This window comes from Octopus bimaculoides, chromosome 20 (assembly GCF_046866305.1).
Source record: "Octopus bimaculoides isolate indiv1 chromosome 20, ASM4686630v1, whole genome shotgun sequence".
NCBI lineage: Eukaryota > Metazoa > Mollusca > Cephalopoda > Octopoda > Octopodidae > Octopus > Octopus bimaculoides.
In genome coordinates, this window is record NC_142947.1 from 41,801,680 (window position 1) to 41,824,268 (window position 22,589).

The window sequence follows — 22,589 nt, forward strand, 5'->3', positions numbered from 1 at the left end:
GCTAGTTCCTCAAAAGTTGCGATAGGATTTTGCAACACTAAGGTTTGCAAGACATTCTCATCGAGCTCTACTGATCTTCTAGTCTGTAGTTTCTGGCTAGGAATTTCTGGAACCACTGTTGACATCGGCGTGCGCTTATTATCCGATCCCCATATACAGCATTAATATTCCTCGGACTTTCAGTTGCGTTGTTGCTTTTATTCAACTCAAAGCAAAATATGTCGAATATACTCCTCTGTCACTTCCATAATAGCTTTGAAAAAATAATTGTTAAATTCGAACTGCACTCTTCAAAATTCGCAGTAAGAATAAGTATAAAGCAAAATTGCTACCCGCTTTTATAGCAGGTTGATGTAGATAATTTATCCCGTCCTCATCCGAATTTTTAGTTCATGCACTAGAAAAAAACCGCATTATTCACGGGATGACCCAATACTTTGAAGATTATGAGAGTATAACGAAACACTGTGTCTGTAAGTCATTGAAAAGGAGAACGACGCCCTAACGTTGATAAAATACACACACACACACACACACACACACACACACACACACACACACACACACACACACATATATATATATATATATATATATACACACTTGTGTGTGAGAGTGTGCCTGTGTTTGTGTATATATATATATATGTATGTATGTATGTATGTATATATGTATGTATGTATACACACATACGTATATATTCATAATGGGAATATATATATATATATATATATATATATATATATATATATATATGTGTGTGTGTGTGTGTGTGTGTGTGTATGAACATATTCATATGTTTATATATGTTTGCAGGTGTATACAAGTGTGTGAGTATGTGTGTGTGTGTGTGTGTGTATGTGGATGCCATGATTTTCGAAAGGTTATTTCTTGAAACAAAATAATGTTATTTGATATATTTAAATACTTTATCTAATACTTCGTATACATGTCTTGTGTAATTTTTAATGAGTTAACACGATTGACCATCGTACTAATAAATAATATGTCGGCAGAGATACGTTGTGTAAACAAATTTACAAATACGTAGATATGAACCGGTACTCTATCGCTTGCGATGGCCAAGGTTCCCGATGAACGACCAAATTCAGGTTGACACAGAATGTGACAAGAATGGCCCTTTCAAACATAGGTACTAATCATTTTTACCAGGTAAGAGAACTGGATCAACGAGGATTAAAGTTTCTTGCTCGAGGACACAATGCGACGCCATGAACAGAACTATTGACCTTTGTAATCGTGAGCCGAATAACCTAACAACTAAGCGACGCGCCTTCACTTAATATATGCATATATAAATATACACACACGTATATGCGAAATCTTTTGTTGGAATCAGCTCTATAATGTAAATCTGATCAATGTCAAATACTTAATGTATATATTTTAAATGCTTTTAAGCTACAGTAGTTCATCCGACTGTTTAACGGTGTCACATACACAACCCATTACTGCAACAAATTCAAATCGCTCGCCCGATACCGTACAATTTAGAGATACCGTACAATTTATCAATGGACACCAGTGCCACCCAAGTAGAAAAAATTGAAACGATTGGTGAACTTAAGGCAGCAACCACAGCAGAAATCGGGGAAATCCCCAAAAAGAGAAATGTGTTCAAGTAACTGACAATTTTACTGTTTTGCGCCACGTATGCAATTCTTTGCGCGACGTATGCAAGTGTTTGCGCAACGTATGCCATTTGGGGCATATTTTGAAAAGAACATAACTTTTATGCAAAGGTAATGATCGTACACAGACTGTAGTTTAAGTCCATCAAATTTCAAGAGATTTGCTGGATCTTTGTAGGATTTAATAAAATTTGGGGGGTAAAAATTATTATTAAAAAATAACAATTTATACCAGTGGCCACCATTACGTATTTTAGTTTTAAATTATTTAGACTATAAAAATATCCAGACTTTAAAATTTTCCAGTAAATGGTATACTACAGGTCAATTTTTCTTATTCTGAAATACATTTTGTCATTGTATTAACTGAAATACGTACCTCTCTCTACTTTAAGTGACACCATATTGTCAACTTATATATTTCTTATAAATGCTAAGTTCTACACATTACGTTTACAATTTTAATTCACAAAAATTCGTCGATAATTCATGCTCTTATTTTTAATTAATATTGTTAAATGTTCTCATTTATTTATTGTTTTAACATGAATTTTTCTATTTTTATTTCTTTTCTTAATGGATGATTATTATTAGTTCACAGCAATTATACGATAAGATAAATTATGCTTTTAATTTTAAGTAATATTATTAAATGTTTTCACTTAGTTACTGTATTAACACGCATTTTTCTATATTTCTATTTTCAATTAATTATTATGTGGTAAGATACATACATTGATTTTTTAATTTTTATTCTAGACCTGCCGAGTGACTATATTTTTTAAATAGAATTAAATTTGGATCGATTTATTTTTGAATTGAATTGATTTTATCTGTCTTAATATAGCCACGAAACGCGCGTAGTCAACTTACTGCTATTTACTTTTTATGCTTTATTGAATTCTTAGATTAGTATTTTTATAGTGTATTTTTTCGGGATGGTGTCATTGAGGTTTTTCATTGTCTGAATTGTATAATGGTGGTTCTTCTCTAAATTATATATATATATATATATATATATATATATATATACATGCAGTATTTACTTTATAATGAGCATCAACTACGCCAGTCAATGTGGTTACCAAGTTAATGTCATGGAGATATGTACGGATATTTTTCTTCAAGCAAAACACCAATTTTTTTCTTTTAAATTGTTTTGCCCTTGCGTAGAAACAGCAAAGAAAGGAAAACAAGAAGACAAGCAAATATATAGCAATTCGAAGTTTTATTCTCATGTAACTTAAATACGATGACAAAATTTTTTATTCTTAAGTGGTACTACAAATTCAAATATTCTATTAAGTAAAGGAGCTTACACATGTATATATTTGTGAATTTACATATATATGTACATGTGCATACATACATACATATATATATATATTCATATACAGACATATGTGTATATATGCACACACACACACACACACACACACACACACACACACACACACACACACACACATATATATATATATATATATATATATATATATATATATATATATATATATATATATATATATTCTTCTGTATGTATATATATAAAATATTTATTCGTAAGTATATGAATTACAGATAGTTATGGCTGTATTTCTATAGATTTGTGCGTATAAGATATGCATACATCTATGTGTTTGTGTTTGTCTATACATGTAATAATTACGTTTATTACATACGTGTCACAAGTATGAATATAAACACACATACGCACATACATACCACCAGTTACACTCATATAATTTTCAAACATACATTTACGTATGTGTGTGCGTGCGTGTGCGTGTTTTTGTCTATTTTTTTAATCTCTATTCAATATTCTACAAATCAACATTATATACAGTTTGTATACAATAACTACTTCTATTTCTTTTACTCTTGTACTGTCGACACTACTACTGTTGTTATTCTGCTATTTCTGTCACTGCTCCTCTTCACTTTCTCATATACTTTTCGTGAAGTGTTCCTCGTACAGTTCCAACATTCTTTTGATCATATTTGTTTCATCACGTATGGCATGATAGTCTTTGGATTGCGTGTCATTAGCCATTATCGATTCGAGTACACGAGACTGCAGATACATAACCGAGTCCACAATAGCAGACGGACAGGGTGTTATTTCAAATGGACTTCCTAGGCAAGGGCATGCAACTGGATTGGTTGACTGACAAAAACGGTACTTTAATTGAAATTGAAAACAAGGGTTTGGAACAGTTACAAAAGCGGTCCATCCCGTTGAAGAATTACAGTATCTGCAAAAATCTATATCTGGAAAAGAAGAACACTGGACCAGCGGCCTTGAAAGATAAAGAGAAGAGAAATAGATATACATCATAAGGGAAAACGAAAACAAACAGCAACAAAGGAGAAGAAATAAAATTTACGAAATCCAAATATTAAAACCATCAATAATAACAACAACAGCAGCAAGATGCTGATCTGAAATTACATAAAAAGATGTTCAGTCATGACACAACAAATCTATCACTGGACGATACAACAACTCTGTTCATTCCAGAAACTGGAATATACGGAAATTCTTTTATTTTATTGTTTCTTCTTTTCTATTCTAGGCACCAGCCCGAAATGTTTGGGGAGGGGGCCAGTCGATTAGGTCTACCCCAGTATGTAACTGGTATTTAATTTATCGACCCCGAAAAGATGAAAGGCAAAGCCGACCTCGGCGGAATTTGAACTCAGACCGTAAAGACAGACGAAATACCGCTAAGCATTTCGCCCGGCGCGCTAACGTTTCTGTCAGTTCGCCGCCTTTATGGAATATAAAAGAATTGTTCGTTTCAGGCAATGCAGGTAAATACAAAAGCCACATATATAGAAAATATCAGTAGTATAAATAAGGCAAAAAATATTGCAGAACATAATATAAACCAAATTACAGGAAATTGTCAATCAGATATAACAACCTAAAGCCGTATACAACATAAAGCAGCTGAAAAGTCGTTGTTCATCACATAAATCATACGACAAACTGTAAAACACGAACCAAACTAATTAACAGCATCAATATCCCAAATACCGGCTACAACATACCGTTTATATGTAATCACATTCCAATAGCAAACTCACATATCAAACACTTCAAAAAGTATTCACTGAAACCTGTACAAAACATAAGATTTTTAAACTGTTCCACACTATTCTATCAGATACTAGAAAATACTTTTTTTCAATAGGTGTGGTGGGTGACAATTGCACCGGCTCATACTCTGCGGAGAGGTTAAACTGATATCAGTATCTATAAAATTTCTACTAGTTCACTAAAGCAACAATAATTTTAACGTTAAAATGTTTATAATTTTAATGTAGTTCATTAACGTATTTTAAAAATTCAAACCTTCAGTGCTAAATACTTATGTTAATACCATTGCCATTATAAACAGAATACATGGGGATTTCGATCTATGAGTAGCGTCAGTTAAAATGCATTAATATGGATCCTGGGTGACCTGGTTGTAGAAGTGGCCCATGTTTTGGGTAAATGACACAATGAATTACACTTTGAATCATTATTAAGTGGCACCACTATAGGCAACACAATAGCCATAAAAATAATAACGGTGTCCAACACCCCATAAGAATCATCGTTCGATAAAATCCACCTGGCGCCAAAAGAGATTATGACATCCACCAGAACATAGAACCAATGAAGGAATCTATATGTGATTATTCGATTTGCTAGAACATTCGAAGAAGTCTTCTTTAAATTACACTCTGGTGTCTTTTAAAAGATGATACATTGGACGGCATACTACAGTGCATTGTATTGTTGAAATTAAGGCGAGGTGATCATGGTTGGAATAACTTTAGGTTAACGTGCTATCCCACAAGAAGAAGGGACCAGCATTACATGATCAAACTACAATAGTGTCACCCAAGTCACAAACATTTTAATGTTGAAATGCCCTTTGTCATTTTCAACTAGATGTAAGCACCATTCATGTGGAACACCGGAACTACGAATCGAAGTTTGCTTTTCAATCACAATTTTCCTACAACTACTCGAAGAAGAGTTGTACTGCAACAAAATCGAATCTTTCTTTTGTACAAGTGAGAATTAATACATGAAATATACACGAGAACATGAATATATATATATATATATATATATATATATATATATATATATACATACACATATTCCACTCTCAATCAATCAATCAATGCATTCTTACATATGTAGATATCCTACATTCTGTTGAATCTATTGTACTGTAGTGGTTGAATAATACATAGTCGTCTAATTAAAAAAAACTCATACATAAATTTAGACACAGAATATAAATGTGAGTGGGTGAGTGAAAGAAAGAGATTAAACTGATTATTATTATTATTATTGTTGTCGCCGTAGGTGAACTTGTGTATTGGAGCTCCGTACGTTTGTAAGAATTTCACTTGTTTAAAAGGTTTTATACCTCATTTTTTTGTTATTTAAATTACTTTGCAAGCCAGCTGCTCTTCTGTGGAGCTGACTTTTGTGATCCAAAGCCCATTGGGGGTGGGGTGCTATACGAGCCATTTTTTCCGTTTCTGTTTCAAATTCTTCAAAATTCCTGGACGTATTGTTTTGAGTATTGGTGGTCCTGTATGTGAGCAGCAGTGACGGGGGACCCCTGCAGACTGGTGGCTGGTTATGCTCTGACATGAGCAGGGCCACCGGATTATTTCAGGCATTTGGAATCTTTCCTAGGTACGTCTCGAACATTAGTGTTAGTAGGGGATTGGAACCCTGTCTTAGATGGACGTTTGGATTGTGTGGGGCTATCTGATAGGAGAGGTGGGAGCAAAAGCCTCACAAACCTGCTCAGACGTTATTAACTGTCTGACAGTGACCGACTAGATAACCTGTGTGCCAATGTGGACTTGGACAAACCGCATTTGGTCATCTAAATCGTATCTAGATTGTTTTCTGTAGGCCAGCGAATTAGTACAGGTTGTCCACACTTCCACATGGCTACACAGATCACAAATTTGTGATCTATATGGTCAACTTAAGTAGGGTTCATGGACTAGGCCCCCGGTTACAGGAAGCTACATGCGTCACTCCCGGCATGCCAAGTTTATAGAGACCGGATTAGCATATTAGTTAAGCGGGCGTTGACGGGGGGGAAATTGTCAACAACAACTGGTGATTTGCTCTCAAAAGGTCAATTAAAGTATAATCTATTAGGTTTAGTAAGGCCTTAGCAACAGAAATAAATAGAATAGAGGCAGACTTTGTTAGAAAGCTAGACAAGGCACTCAGAAAAGGTATTGCAACCGACATGCTGGCGGCAAGATTGGCCCTCGACTAATACTTCGACGCAAAACACGAAGGTTGTGTTGCCAGAGCTAAGGTACGTACTCTTAGAGTACGTGGAGGGAAAGAAAGCCGCTTGATGGGTCCGAGTGGCGGATGCAAACTTGGCAACTAAGCCACCATTCAGTCTTTGGTGAACCAAAATGGTCACTTGATGCTTGAACCGAAGCAGATGTATGCGGTTTTCCAGCGACACTGTACTCGACTGTTTGGGACAAGCGGTAGGACAGATAGCAGGGCAGACTTCGTTGTCTGCCTAGACGGCCTGCCGCGACTCTCGGTGAGCGAGGCGGAGTGTTGCGAAAGGCCGATAACAGCCGCGGAAGTATGGGCTGTTATGAAGTGTTGCACGAGAGGCAGGTCACCGCGTTTGGATGGCTTGCCTTACGCTTTTTATTGTTCTATACCAGATTTATGTGGAGGCTTCATAGGAGATATCTACCGCAACTGGCAACAGAATGGGAAGATTCCTACTTTTGTCTGTCAAGGGGAAGTAGCAATGTTGGGAAAGGACACAAACAAGGAGGACGTTATAGAGAATTTAAGGCCCATCAATTTGCTCAATACAGAGTTGAAGAATTTGGCCAACGTGTTAGCCAAGCTTTCGGTAGGGTCGGCCACCAATATTTAGCGGCTGTTCTCACGGCGGCCGGTTTCGGTCCAGTTTCCTATGGTTGGATCGCTGCTTTGTACAGTGACATCTGCTCGATCGTTCGGGTGAAAGGCCACCTGTCAGAATTTTTTAGCATCTTGCGCTCGGTCCGCCAAGGATACCCACTCTCGTCTGTTTTGTACGTACTGACACTTGAGGCACTGCTGCGCAAGGTGGAGACGTTGCGGAGCGTCACACGTGATCTACGATATGAGGGTTAGTGGCACTTCTGGAAAAGGACCCAAACAATGGGGACGTTATCGAGAATGTCAGGCCCATCATTCTGCTCAATGCAGAGTTGAAGATTTTAGTCAATGTGTTAGCAAAGCACTTGTTCCGAAGAAGCTGATTGGCAATGCGCAAATATGCGCAATACCAAGCAGGATCATCCACAGTAACCTCCACCTCGTGCGCTACATCATAGAGAGGCTGGATAACGAAGACGGCATGGGTGGGGCACTGATCAGCTTAGACCAATTTAAAACTTTCGATAGGTCGGCCACCAATATTTGGTGACTGCTTTCACTACGGCCGGTTTCGGTTCAGTTTTCCGCGGTTAGATAACTGCTGTGTACAGCGGCATCTGCTCGGTAGTTCGGGTGAATGGTTACTGTTAGAACCTTTCAGCATCTTGTGCTCGGTCCATCATGGGTGCCCACTTTCGTCTCTTTAGTGTGTACTGACTCTTGAGTCACTGCTGCTGAAGCTGGAGTCATTGAGGAGCGTCACGCGTGATCTAGGATATGAGAGAGCTGTGTCTGCTTATGTCGACGATGTCACCGTCATAGTGTCGAGCCACACGCATATAGACCTGACAGGCACCACACTAAAAGAATATGAAGTGGTGACAGGAGCAAAAATTAAGGCAAAAAAAATCAGTTGGTTTGCAGCTCGGCACCTGTAAATGCATATCCATGCCCTCCAACAGCGTCGTCGGGCTCTGGATACACGGACGGGTTAAATTGTTCGGTGGCTGGTTCGGTCTGGACTTCTAGGTGAGGAAAACCTGGCTCGAGATGATGAGCATGGTGGCCAATCTCACCCAGATATGGACCGAGAGGAAACTGTCCCTGAAATGCCGATCTGAGGTGGCGAATGTGTACATCGCATCCGTCATCTACTAACGCTTGACCGTCGTCCCTTGCCCCGTTTGTTGGTTGACGAAGCTGGTGCGCTTACACTTCTACTTTCCGCTGGTTAACTGTTCCATCTGCTGTCAACAGCCGCTGAATGGAGGCTTGGGCATGCTATGGTTACTGATGCACATGATGCATGCGCTCAGGCCGTGGCACCTCCAGCGTTTGCTTGACGGAGAGCAAGTGTAGTCGCCGTTCCTTAGACTGCTTCTTCCACAGCTCGTCTGTTTGACTGATCTGCAATCCTTGATTAAGCGCAGACTGAGGTGAGATGCTTGGCACCTCGAGTGCTGTGAGGGCGTACACAGCCCTCTGCCAGTTGGTCAATGCAGTCAGTGGTAGTTCTACTCTAGCATTATATAGAGGGTTAGTGGAGGGTAAGTACGACGACGTTCTCGTGGAGACTCTGGGTGTCGACCGTGATCAGTTTACTAGCCTGTTCCGGAGGAATTTAGGGTCGGAGCCTATGGATAATCTTCAGAAATCCCTGGCCTGGCAGTGAAGCTGGAAGGCGCTGCCTGTACGAGATGAACTTTACAGGCACGGAAGTGCTGTCAGCCGAACCTACCCTAGCTGCGCGCAGAGCGAAGAAATTGTTCTCCACGCACTCGTCCAGTGCCCGAGCATTGCTGACCTGTAGGTTTATGTCGAACATCTACTGTCACGTGTACGACAGCTCCGGCTAACAACTGAATCCATATTGAGGTTTGCCTCACAGCCCTACTTCAGCCGGGAGAGACAGGCAATTTACATTTGTCTGGTGGCTGTAGCGAAAAAGGTTGTGCGATGGACACGCTTGAAAGGACTGAAGACAGACAGTTTCCTCTTTGGCCAAGCCGTCATCAACTTTTTCAAGATTCCCTTGAAAAGGTAAGTGAGGATGGAGAGGGAAGTGTTGCCTTCCAGTAAGTTTGCGGAAAGGTGGGTGAATGTTGGAAAAATGGTTAGTGTGAAAGGACCTATCTTGAGCATGCACCTGTGAAAAATAAAAAAGAATGGGTTTGTGTTTTTTCCACGAGCAATCTTTAAATCACCTCCCCCTTTTCGGAGTTTCAATTGTTTATCTTCATTATTTCTCTGTTGACACGATTTAAAAACCCTTTTTATTGTCATGTTATGTCCTTTTACGATATTTTATGTAAGCCCTTGTGGCTGATAAAAGAATAAATTATCATTATTATTATTTACAATGGTGAAATGAATACTCACGAATTATGTACAAAAGCATTTTCTTTTACTTCAGTTAAACCCTCTACGTTACGACACAATAGTTGAGCCATAGTCACATTTCTGATCACATTTAGTTGGTCTGGAATACGAAAAAGAGTAAAATAAATGTTAGCAGAAATGGTCGAACATCAAACTACAGAGAACAAAAATAATAATAAAAACTACAAAATATGATATGTATACAAAAAGGAAACAAAAACACTTGACATGAAAGAACACCTGAAAAAAACTAGAGACAAATTTTACTGCCGGATCACAGTCTCTCTCCCAATTTAATTCCTGAAATTACAATTAAAACAACTGTAACATCTATACATTATTCTAAAATGTTTGTGTCTTATTCATTACAACAGCAACAATATCTTTTCTCGTACATCCTGAATTCAAATCTTACCTGAAACAATTATCTGCTAATAAAAAGGAATAGAATGTGTGTTCTGGGATTGCTTCAATCACCTTCAACTCCCTATTCTTTGAATCTGTGGTGATAATCTTCATATTGTAATTACTAATAAGTAGCATGCGACTCAATTTCAACGAAAGATATCTTTTTTCCTTATTAAGCTATTGGAAAGCGGCGAGCTTTCGGAACTTTTAGCACACCCGAGAACAAAACATGTACCTCGTCCGTCTGAGTTCAAATTCTGCTGTAGTGGTCTTCGCATACAACACAATGTTAACAAAAATAGTGGTTTAAGCTATTGGAACCCGGTGAGCTTTCAGAAATGTTAGCACACTGGGGAAAATGCTTAGCATTACTTCGTCAGTCTTTATATTCTGAGCTCATATTCCGTGATGGTGGACTTCAATTTTGACCTTTTCGGGGACAAAAAATAAGTACTATGTACAAAGATTGTTGTAATCTAGTAGCAACCTCCTCTCCCAAAATTTCTGCACAACGGCCAAAATTCGAAAGCATTATAAAGCTATTGGGTAGCCATATAAATTGTTGGATTTATTGCCATTTATTTCAATTCTTATTTTCCATCAGCAATTTTTACAAATTGGTCAATAATGTGTTCTCCTTCATTGTTCACAACTCCTTGCCAACTTCGAACTGGCTTGTCAATGCCTTCAGCAGGTGTAGATGCTGAGCATTGAGTTCTGAACTGACTGTGTAGTTACTGTGAAGTATTTTGTGGTGGATCAGCCCTTTCCAGTCCCACCAAACGTAGATCATCACTTTCACTTGGTTCCAGTTGTTGCCTTCTTGTGGAACTCGGACGCCCTTTCCTCTTCTTCATATTGACAGAAAGAAATCATATTTCATTGCTCGTGATAATACGGTAAAAGTAATGTTTGTTCCCGAGCAGCATGTTCCTAAGCGTGCTAACTGGTAAACATAGAGGAGTGCTCCTACATTCAAAGCGGGTGTCTTCCACCCCTCGAGGTTTTGGGTCAATTCCTAGCGGATTGGGACAGATCTCCTCTTGGAGACATCGAACTTCCCTTCCTTGAATCAGGAATACCATTTCCGCTCTGTTCTTTCAGCAATAGCTGAACACAATGTCTCGAATGCTTTTGGCATCTTTGAAACCAAAGCAAAGAGAAGAGATTATCGATAAATTTTTTCTCCTCTCGGTACTTTATCGTTATGTACGTGAAAAGAGGTAAAATTTATTTAAATTTCAAACACGAAACACTAAACGTTCAGAAGACTACACCTATAAAAAATACCATAAAACACTGATATTTTCATATTAACTCAAATAACATTGAAGACAAATGAACGAATTTATCTGACAACTCAATCTTTGCCTATTGTGTTCAAATTTCATCACTTGTGGGTGATGAAATAAGAACCAGTCATGGATCGGTTTCTTATGATCGACTGTCTTGAAATACGTTCTCCTCTACCTTGTAGATGGTCGATGCTGTTGTTATGATTATTGCCATTTATGCCATTTATAATGGTCGTACCTCACATTAGGTTTGTTAAATTTTGTTGAAATCGGTTTGGTTATGATTGTGAACTTCTGCTGAAACTAAATAAAGTTACCTACCTCACTGAAAAGGCTTTGATATTGTGCCCTAAGTAACGCTCATGTTTCTGTTTTTTTTTTAAATTCTGTTTGAATTTTGGGGTCAGTGACCCCTAATATTAAATTCAGGGATGAAGGGAGAGGAGAAAAATCTCTTTAAAGATGTCTGTGATGGACTGAAAAGACAGAAGACAAACAGTCCTTTTCAGATAATACTTTAACTTCAATTTGGAAAAGAAGTTAAGGGTTGAGAGGAATGTACTCTCCACCCCACCTCCAGGAAAATTGCGAGAAAGACCTAAACAGGTGGGCCTACTCTAAGTAGGTGCCTGTAGGCCGAAGAGTAAGGAGGAGTAAAGTAAATTTACCATCGAACTCCTAAGGGAAAGAATGGCTCCGGATCTGGGGAGAGTGAGCTGACAGAATCGTTTATTCGCGCCGGACAAAATGCTTAGTGGCATTTCGTCCGTCTTTACGTTCTGAATTAGAATTCCGCCCAGGCAGACTTTGCCTTTCATCCTTTCGAATTCGATAACATAAGAACCAGTTGAACTCTGGGGTTGATGTAATAGACCTAGCCACTTCATGAACTTGTTAACTTTGTGCCAAAATTTGAAATCATTATTATTATTAAGGCGGCGAGCTTGAAGAATCGTTAGCACGCCGGACAAAATGCTTGGCGGCATTTCGTCCGTCGCTACGTTCTGAGTTGAAATTCCACTGACGTCGATTCTTTCGCGATTCATCCTTACAATAATGATCTTTCCAAATTAGATTTCATTTATTTGGCGGATTAAAACGTTAGAGGAAAAGGAAATCATTGATATTGTATACAGATGATGAAACTGAAAACTTGAATCCTGATTCTTTAATTGATGCATAAATCATCATTTTCTATGTATTTGTGCACTGTGGTAAAGCTGTAACATTATTAAATTAAAGAAAGTCAGGTAAAAATGATAAATAATTTGTAACTTACCATCTGTGAATACACCGGCGTTATCAAAATAAAGTCTGTCACCTCTTTGCAATGAATTAAAAGTATCTTCGAATAATCTTTTTAATGTTGGTCCAACCATCGCACCAGGAACTACGTTCTCCGATAAAGCCCCAGTTAAGAAATCAATGTCGTAGAGGTTTCTGTAATACACATACACACACATAGTTATTATACATATATGTGCGTGTACGCGCGCGCGTGTATGTTTGCGTTACAAACAACACCATGTTTTGAATCTTACGATTTTATCAAGTGAATGATTAATTTGATTAAGTTGGAAGAACATACAGTTTATGCGTGAATTATATTTGAGATGAAATAAAGGAAAAACAACATGAAGGAAACAAGGATTCATGCAATCTTAATATGATGATATCTTATGAGAATTATTTTGAAATTGTAGCGAATTTTATTTAAAACGGATGCCGAAAGACATAAAGGGAAGACTGATGAGAATAAATACTCTTTTTCTACAACTTTTCAAACCTCGACGAATCATCATTTACGATTTGTTTACTTATGTATCGTTACAATGCTCACCGTTCCAATCTTTCGAATAATCGACATTGCGAAACTGAGTATTACAATTGCAGCTGCATGTGACAGACAAGATAAATTCTAGAATTATATTGTATGCTATTTCACATAATCTAGTTCGTTTTCGTTATTCAAATATGATACCGGTCACAATAAGTACTTTCTCAAGAATCCTTTTCGTTTTATTTATGCGAGTTACCTTAACCATAAATGTGCTCTTATCAATATGACTAAGTGTTTTGTCTGCCGAAGGTACTATATAAAAATTGCAATGTTGTTGAAAACTTGTGATGCAGAAAGATGTATTCACAGCTATCTTCTTGACTTGAGACAGATTATCTTTCGTTAATGACATATCAATTTTGGAGTCATTCTTGATTCTTGAGATTATATTTCCTTCTAATTTGGCGTTTAATGATTTTCCATCAAGTAATTACTCTTTGTGGAAGGAGAGATAATTTCAATGAAACAAGAATTTATATTTTATATTGTTTAAGATATCCTTAATAAGCTCTTTTTTCTCATATTTGTTTGTGCCGCGCGTGTGTGTGTGAGAGAGAGACAGAGCGAAATAGATAAAGGGAGAGTGTTAGAGAGAGAGAGAGAGAGAGAGAGAGAGAGAGAGAGAGAGAGAGAGAGAGAGAGAGAGAGAGAATGAGTTTAAGTCCTATATGGTTATTAATACGCTGTATGATAAATGAAATAGGGCTTAATTTCCGCCTACGTTAGTCACCCACTCTTGCATATTACTCTCTATGAAGCAGGAAAGTGAAGTATAATATAATAACCACCGCCATTTTATACTTTACAGTGCATTTGTTGGTATATGTATTAATCAAGAATTGTTGTCGTACATATATAACTGATACTAAATCGTCGCCCGACCGCCGTTGCAAGATGAAACTGTATTATACACGTAAATTTTTTTTTCTCATGGAAAACAACGTAATTGGTTTGAATTCTAGTTGAAATTGATGGTACCTAATTATAGTAGGGTTGGCTGACTTAATTATAGTTGTGTGTATTTGCTTGCGACATGTTTTCGTACAGGTGACATATTCAGATTAATGAATACGCAGGTCAAATCTATTAGCTTCCGATTTCAGGAAAATAATTATTGCTCATGTTCTAATGATCTAAAATTCCTAACTGCAAAATCTTGTTAATTCTATTCGTAGACTTACCTAATTGCTACTGAATCACACAGACCAAATGCAAACAAATTTTTTTCACATATGAAAGTAATACAACTATGAAGTTGCAAGAGGCTCACTAATATTTTGAATAGTATACAACCAATTAAAAAGTATAATATTTTAATATTCACTCACTGATAAGATGAATCTGTGGCTATTAGATTCGCAGGTGTCTGGTAGGGCAAATTATCAATCGTTGAAGGCATATCAGTTGAATTAACTGTGAGCGCCAGCCAAACGAAGTACGGTGGTATTCCAAAATAACGCGTGTCTTGGATTAAGACTGACACTATATCGGAGTATTGGCAGTCGTCTCGAAAAGAACAGGGTATTTCTCTGAAAAAAAAAAGAGAATTAGATATCAGAAAAAGGAAGCAATAAACTTATAGGAATTATAATTGCATAATAATTTGTATAATTGGTAATACACCACACATACTGGGAGGGATATAACGATTAATTGGATCTCAATAGTTTATTTTCATATTTCATCTTCCGAAATATGACAAATAAAATCTACTTTGAAAGAACGTAAAAGGCAAACTTTTTGTCCAATGATCAAACCATATTTTCATCCAGTAATTTCATGACGATTGTATAATTCACACACGCACAAACGCATATACATATGCGTGTTTGCCTATATAGATACATACATCCAAAATGGTATTTATTTTACAGACACCAGTGCTATCAAAGAATTGTCTGCTCTGATGGAATTTGAATTCAGTAAGTAGAGTTATCGAACGGAATATAGACTTACCTTCCGATTTTAAGACTGTAGTCTGTCAGCATTCCATTAACAATGTTCGTCATCTCGAGATCTGAGTCTACTTGCGTTGAGTCGTTCAGTATAGTTTTCACAGAAACATTTAAATTTCCACCGATAGTTACAGTATCTCTCAACATCGAAGCCCCAACTAATTTGTAGGCAACGGCGAAAGCATTAGAAACCATAGGCGAACTTGTGTTATCGTAAGTATAATTACTTGTATTCAAACATCTAGCTGAGGAGCCGAGCAACAGTGGTAAATATTCGTTACATACAATATGCTGGAACATGGCAATCAACAACGTCCTTGCTTCATTTCGGCAACCTGTGCTGCCGCAAGCTGGGGTAAGTGTCTCGACAAGTCTATTGTGTTCACGGAGAAAAACATGATATAATGCCATCACTAAGGGGTTTTTCATGATTGGTTCCGCAACTGCAAAATATAGAAAACGTATGTTTTGGTTTTATTAAACAAAAAATTCCTCAGTGGAAGGAGATATATCTGTAAAGGCAACTGGCTCAAATTTAGCGTAATAAGGGTTTCAAATTTTGGTTCAAGGACAGCAATTGCGTGGATTTGACCCCCAGTGCTCAACAGGTAGTTGTCTTATCAATCCTGAAAGGCGACGTGACCTCGGTGGCATTTGAAATCAAAGACGGAAATCAAAGACGGAAAAATGCACTAATCATTTTGTCCATACAGTAATGATTCTGCCAGGTCACCGCTTTGATCACATTTAGCATATTAGTAACTATTATTCATTGAGTCACAATCGACTGAAATGCATCTTAACATTCAACAAGGTATAATTTAAGTTCTGTAATGTTTGAACGAAATCAATATTCAAAGGAAGGCATTCTATTGCCTTGGCCATCTTAACTGGTACTTCTCTTAAAACACGAACATGATCTATGAAATTCAAATATTTTCTCTAAATCTTAACTATTTTCAGGAGAAATTATTATGATGATACACTTGGTATGTATGTTAGTTGTATGACTGAAGGAGATGAGTACAACCAAAAATACAAAATATTCTATATATAACTACCTACGTCTTCATGGATAACTTCTACCAAATAACTTTTCAGGGCATCAATGATTTCCTTCATTAAATTACTACATTGGAATAGATTAATGATATGGGTTGGATTTCAAGACTTTTACACAATTATTATCGATTTAAGCGCAGAAAAAAATTACTTTAAATCAGAGATGATTCCGACATTAAAGTTGTCTTTTTCCATCTCTCTCATATAAAAGACGTACAGTATAAATTAACAAAGATCTCACAAATGATACTCTCTAACTATAATTGATACAATGAAAGCTTATCCCAAAAGTAAAAACCGAAAACATACTGAACACCATTGAATAAAAAAAAACTGCTTAACTGCCACATGCGTGCAATGAGGAAGTCGTTATGTAACCCCACGTGATAAAAAAAACCGTTTTCCTCTACTCATTCGTCTCCTACTCTTTGCCAATCAGATTTATTGCCGGTTTAATCATGTATTTATCTATTTATGTACTTGATTTTCCCTCATCCAGCTTCCCCTTATCTGTCTATGTTTTTTCACTTCCACCTTACATGCCTAACCCATCCGCCTCTATTACATGCATTCAAAATATCGAAATATCAACATTTGGTTTTGTCTTTACTTTTATTCTGGTGTATATATATATATGTGTGTGTGTGTGTGTGTGTGTGTGTGTGTGTGTGTGTGTGTGTGTGTGTGTGTGTGTGTGTGTGTGTGTGTGTGTGTGTGTGTGTGTGTGTGTATGTATGTGTGTGTGCGTCTGTGTGTGTGTGTGTGTGTGTATGTGTGTGTGTGTGCGTCTGTGTGTGTGTGTGTGTGTGTATGCGTGTGTGCTTATATATATATATATATATATATATATATATATATATATATATATATATATATATATATACATATATAAGGAAAATAAGACAAGAGAGAAAATTTTAAAATGATTTTCATCATGGAATATATTCTGTAAAGGTTTGTACCGGTTTCAGTCTTTCCCACGTTTTCAACTAAGCAAAAAAAGAAAAATAATTAAATTGAAGGGAAAATGAAATGAAATGTTTTGTAAATATTTCCATAATCTTCAAATATGTAGGACATTTTCCTTTTTTCTGTCTTTATGTCTGACTGTCTTCATGTCTCTCTCTCTCTCTCTCTCTCTCTCTCTCTCTCTCTCGCTCTCGCTCTTCTTTTGTGAAGGCTCGGTAGGTAGTAGCAGATCTGAAGAAATAGTGTTTATAGGTGCAGAGAAATATTTGGTTCCGAAGTTTGATAAAGCGTCGTTTCTAGGTAGCCATGACTGGGTTAACAAAGGAGGAGACCATTCTCGTACCCATCGCAGTCCCCGGTACATGCAGATAGAAGTTGTTATTGAATACGAATAATAATAATGATAATAATAATAATAATAATAATAATATGATGTATTTTAACTTGATACCTCCACTACCCGCACAGCGATCGTAAACACACGTGTTACATCAAAATCAGACCATCTCCGAACCCCAAAACACCATGTACAAAAAAATTACAAACATATTAAATAACACCGGTATTATTTCACCCAAGAATAACAACCGAGAAGTACGTACTGTAAGCTTGTTAAGAAAAAAATACGAAGATATGAACGTGCAAAACAATCTGACAACAGAAATAAACGAACCGGTACCCTACGAAAACGACGACCGTCAAAATAAAGGGCCGGACGTTGTTCCTCATGTCCCGCAAACAAAACCAAAACGGCATAAATGGACACGTGAGGAACACATTTCGATCCTACACGCCTATTTCACAGCAGTACTCTACCCAAAAAACGAAAACGCAACAACACATACATATAAAACATGGAAGAAAAATAATGTAAATATAGACCTCGATAAAACAATGAACCCTAACAAACTAGCTAACATAAGAAGATATATTCTAAAAGCAAAAAAAATATCAGAAATAGAAATAGAGCAATTGAAAGAAAAAATACATCAGGAAAATCTAGATAGTAGTCACACAGCAATGCCAAATAATAATATAAACACTGAGATAGCAAAACACGAGGACAAACGTAACATGCCCGGCAAAAACGAAGTAAACAAAAAACAACAAACCCAGACTGTAGAGATGTATAATAGTGTACAAAAAGCACCAATCCAGAACACCACAGACAAACATATGAATGAAAAGGAAGGCAAAACAAATATAAAGCCTGGAAATAACGAAGGGAAACCTAATAATTACGATACTATGAAAATGAAAATAACCGAAGAACTGAAAACCACAGATCTTAGAATGGACCACAGATTATATCTCCCAAAAATCAAAATAGACAATAAAACAACATCAATAATAAATAGCATAAACCTGGCCGTCACGGAACTAACAACCACAGAAACAACAGGCAATATCACTGAGCTAAATGACATGATATATGCGGCAGCCACTGCAGCCACAAAAGAAGCAGGATACTCACTCAAACCCATCCGAACAGGAGTTCTACCACCCAAACAGACCTTGTGGATAAATAACATCCAGAACAAAATTTAAAAAAAGAGAAAAGATTTATCGATTCTCAACGAAATTAGTAAACAATCAACACTACTAAGTAACAAGAAGAAAACAAAAATACTGTACAAATACAGCATTACAGAAAAAGACTTACCTGAGGCAAAAGAAAAACTAAAGCAAGACATCCTTGCCAAAGCACAGAGGATCCGCCGGTATGAGAAACGCCAACGTTTCTTTGAACAAAACAAACAGTTCAAATCCAACCCCAAAAAACTCTACCAAGAACTGGGTAAAAATAAAATAGACATTACTTCAGCACCAACAGCAGAAGAACTAGAGAAATTCTGGAAACAAATATGGTCGGTGAAGCAACAACCCCAAAAAAGGACCATTAAAACAACGAACTTAGCACCTGAGCAACTCTGGGCCCCTATAACAACTGAAGAGGTCACCCAGACACTGCAAAGACTAAGCAACTGGAAAGCACCTGGACACGACAAGATCCCCAATTTCTGGTTAAAACACCTGCCAGCAATGCATAAAAAGCTGGCAGAAAACTTTAACAACATAATAGCAGATCCAGAAACAATGCCTGAATGGCTCACAAAAGGGAAAACCATCTTAATCCCCAAATCCACGGAAACGGAGAAACCACAAAACTATAGACCTATAACCTGTCTCCCTACGATCTACAAAGCCTTTACTGCAATAATATCGCAGAGAGTGAGTAAACACCTGGAAAATAACAACCTGTTTCCAGAAGAGCAGAAGGGATGCTGCAAGGGCTCATACGGCTGTAAAGATCAATTATTGATCAATAAAGCCATAACTGAAGACAGCCGCAGAAAGAAGAAAGGCCTCAGTATGGCCTGGGTGGACTACCAAAAGGCTTTCGACAGTGTTCCCCACACGTGGATTCTGGAAACACTAGCCATAAACAAGGTGGCACCAATTATCATAAAATACATAGAGCACTCAATGAACAAATGGCAGACAGTGCTACAGCTCCAAACAAAAGAGGGACTTGTGAAAACGAAAGCCATCCCCATTAGAAGAGGAATATTCCAGGGAGACACGCTCTCTCCACTCCTGTTCTGCCTGGCACTCACACCTCTAACAGAATTGCTAAATAGAACTGGATGCGGTTACAAATGCTATGGAAAAACAGTCAGCCACCTTCTATATATGGATGACCTAAAATTATATGCAAAAAACGACAAAGAGCTAGAAACACTACTACAGACAGTACACGGCTTTACCAAGGAAATAGAAATGAAATTCGGATTAGAAAAATGTGCCAAAGCAACCCTGAAAAGAGGAAAATTAGTTAAAAGTAGCAATATAACACTAGATAAAGCCAATGAAATAAGAGAACTAGACGAAAGCCAACCATATAAGTATTTAGGAGTCAATGAACTAGATAGGATACAACATACACAAATGAAAGAAAAAATAAAGAAAGAGTACTATAGACGAGTTAGATCAATACTAAAAACAGAGCTCAATGCTAAAAACAAGATAATGGGTATCAACACTTTAGCTGTCCCAGTTATAAGCTACAGCTACAACATCCTTAACTGGACACTAAACGAAATATGTAAAATAGACAGGAAAACAAGAAAAATAATGACAGGATATAGGATGCACCACCCAAAATCTGACATAGAAAGGCTATATATACAACGCACAGAAGGTGGCAGGGGTCTTATACAGCTAGAAAACTATTATAAAATAACCACCATAGGACTGCAAAAATACCTACTCCAGAAGCAAGGAAACTAATACAAATAGCCACAAAACACGAGCAAAACAAAAAACTGTTTTCAGTATTTAAGGAAGCTGACAAATACAAACAAGAAATCAATCTACCTAACAAATACGAAGAAGAAGAAGAAGAAACAACAAAAGCTATAAAACAAATGAAATCCAAACTAAAACTAGAACAGCAACGGACCATGATAAAACGATAGCAAGAAAAGCCCCTACATGGTAAATACTGGGCTAAACTAAATGCGAAAGAAATAGACAGAGAAAAATCCCAGCAATGGCTGAGAAGCTCAGGACTCAAAGCAGAGACTGAAGGATTTTTAATTGCTGCACAAGACCAAAGCCTCCCCACCAGAAATTACCAAAAACACATAATGAAAAGAAATATAACAAGTAACTGTAGAATATGTGGAGATCGACAAGAAACAATAAATCATATTATCTCTGGCTGCCCAGTCCTGGCTAAGAAGGAATATATTCACAGACACGACAGAGCTGGGACCTATATACACTGGAAGCTATGCCAACATTATGGAATAGCAACAGAAAAAAGATGGTATAAACACACGCCAGAAAAGGTCACAGAAAACGAGAAAGCAACCATACTCTGGGATATGCCAATACACACAGATAGAGAAATTAAGGCGAATAGACCAGATATAGTTGTCAAAGATCATGAAGGAAAAAAATGCCTTCTAATTGATGTTTCAATACCAGCAGATGACAACGTTTCTCTAAAAGAAATGGAAAAACTTTCAAAATACAAAGACCTGGAAATAGAGATAACTCGAATGTGGAATCTAAAAACAGAAACAATTCCTATCATAGTAGGTGCCTTAGGTATAATAAAAAAATATTCAGACAAATACATAACAAAAACACCAGGACTTACAAATATATATAACATACAGAAAATTGCACTACTGGGTACTGCACACATTCTACGCAAAACACTTTCAATACAGTAAACATAAGAGCACCACAGCAAACCACAGCACATACCCAAGGCGCACAGAGCTGCGCTCGGTAGTGAAGTGAAAGCACGTTATAAAAATAAAACTACTGAATAATAATAATAATAATAATAATAATAATAATAATAATAATAATAATAATAATAATAATAATAATAATAATAACCCGATGGTAATGGGTATAGATATTTAGAGATTTTGGAGCGGAATGACATTCTACACAGAGAAATGAAAGCCAAGGTCAGCGAGGTGTAGCAGAAAAGGATGAAGATAGTGTTGAAGTCCAAGCATTTGATTGCTGCAATGGATATCCGGGCAGTTGCGGTGGTCAGATATAGTGCATCCATCTTCAAATGGACTAAGGGTGAAATATCAACACTAGATAGAAGGATGAGAAAGTTGATGGCGCTGCATGTGACTTTACATGGGACGCTAAAGCAAACGTAAACAAACCATATATGAAAAGAAAGAATGGTGGCAGAGGACTAATAAGTACAGACCATTATATAAGGAGTGAAAGGAAAAAGCTTGCCGAGTATTTGATAAATATGGGTGTAAATGCGGATGAAATGATGGACAAGGTAGAGCTTAACCAAAGACCTGAGGAGAAGAGAAAAGAAGACCTTCTTGAAATGAGAATGCATGGACAGTTTGAACGGAATACACAAGACTTTAAGGATAGTACAACATCGTGGGCATGGCTTGAGCAAGGTTGATTTGAAGCGTGCCACCGAAAGCCTGATCATTACTGCACAAGACCAGGCTCTCGCTACTAATTCAGTGAAGTATAACCTCTATAACACTTCTGAGACTTTCTGTGGAGTGTGTGGAAAATGTGGCG

The 22,589-nt window shown here is 37.2% G+C and overlaps 1 protein-coding gene across 1 annotated transcript in view; it reads right to left on the bottom strand.

Moving 5' to 3' along the window:
• Nucleotides 1–2,861: 2,861 nt before the first annotated feature.
• Nucleotides 2,862–22,589, bottom strand: part of LOC106873817 (immunomodulatory peroxidase) — a 35,298-nt gene continuing 15,570 nt past the window's right edge. Inside the window, exons 10-14 of the mRNA XM_089338431.1 lie at nucleotides 15,469–15,910; nucleotides 14,841–15,041; nucleotides 12,952–13,112; nucleotides 9,970–10,069; nucleotides 2,862–3,952 (exon numbers count right to left, since the gene is read on the bottom strand). Of these exons, the coding sequence (XP_089194557.1) occupies nucleotides 3,598–3,952; nucleotides 9,970–10,069; nucleotides 12,952–13,112; nucleotides 14,841–15,041; nucleotides 15,469–15,910 (1,259 nt within the window). The 3' untranslated portion in view covers nucleotides 2,862–3,597. The remainder of the gene's footprint in view (nucleotides 3,953–9,969; nucleotides 10,070–12,951; nucleotides 13,113–14,840; nucleotides 15,042–15,468; nucleotides 15,911–22,589) is intronic.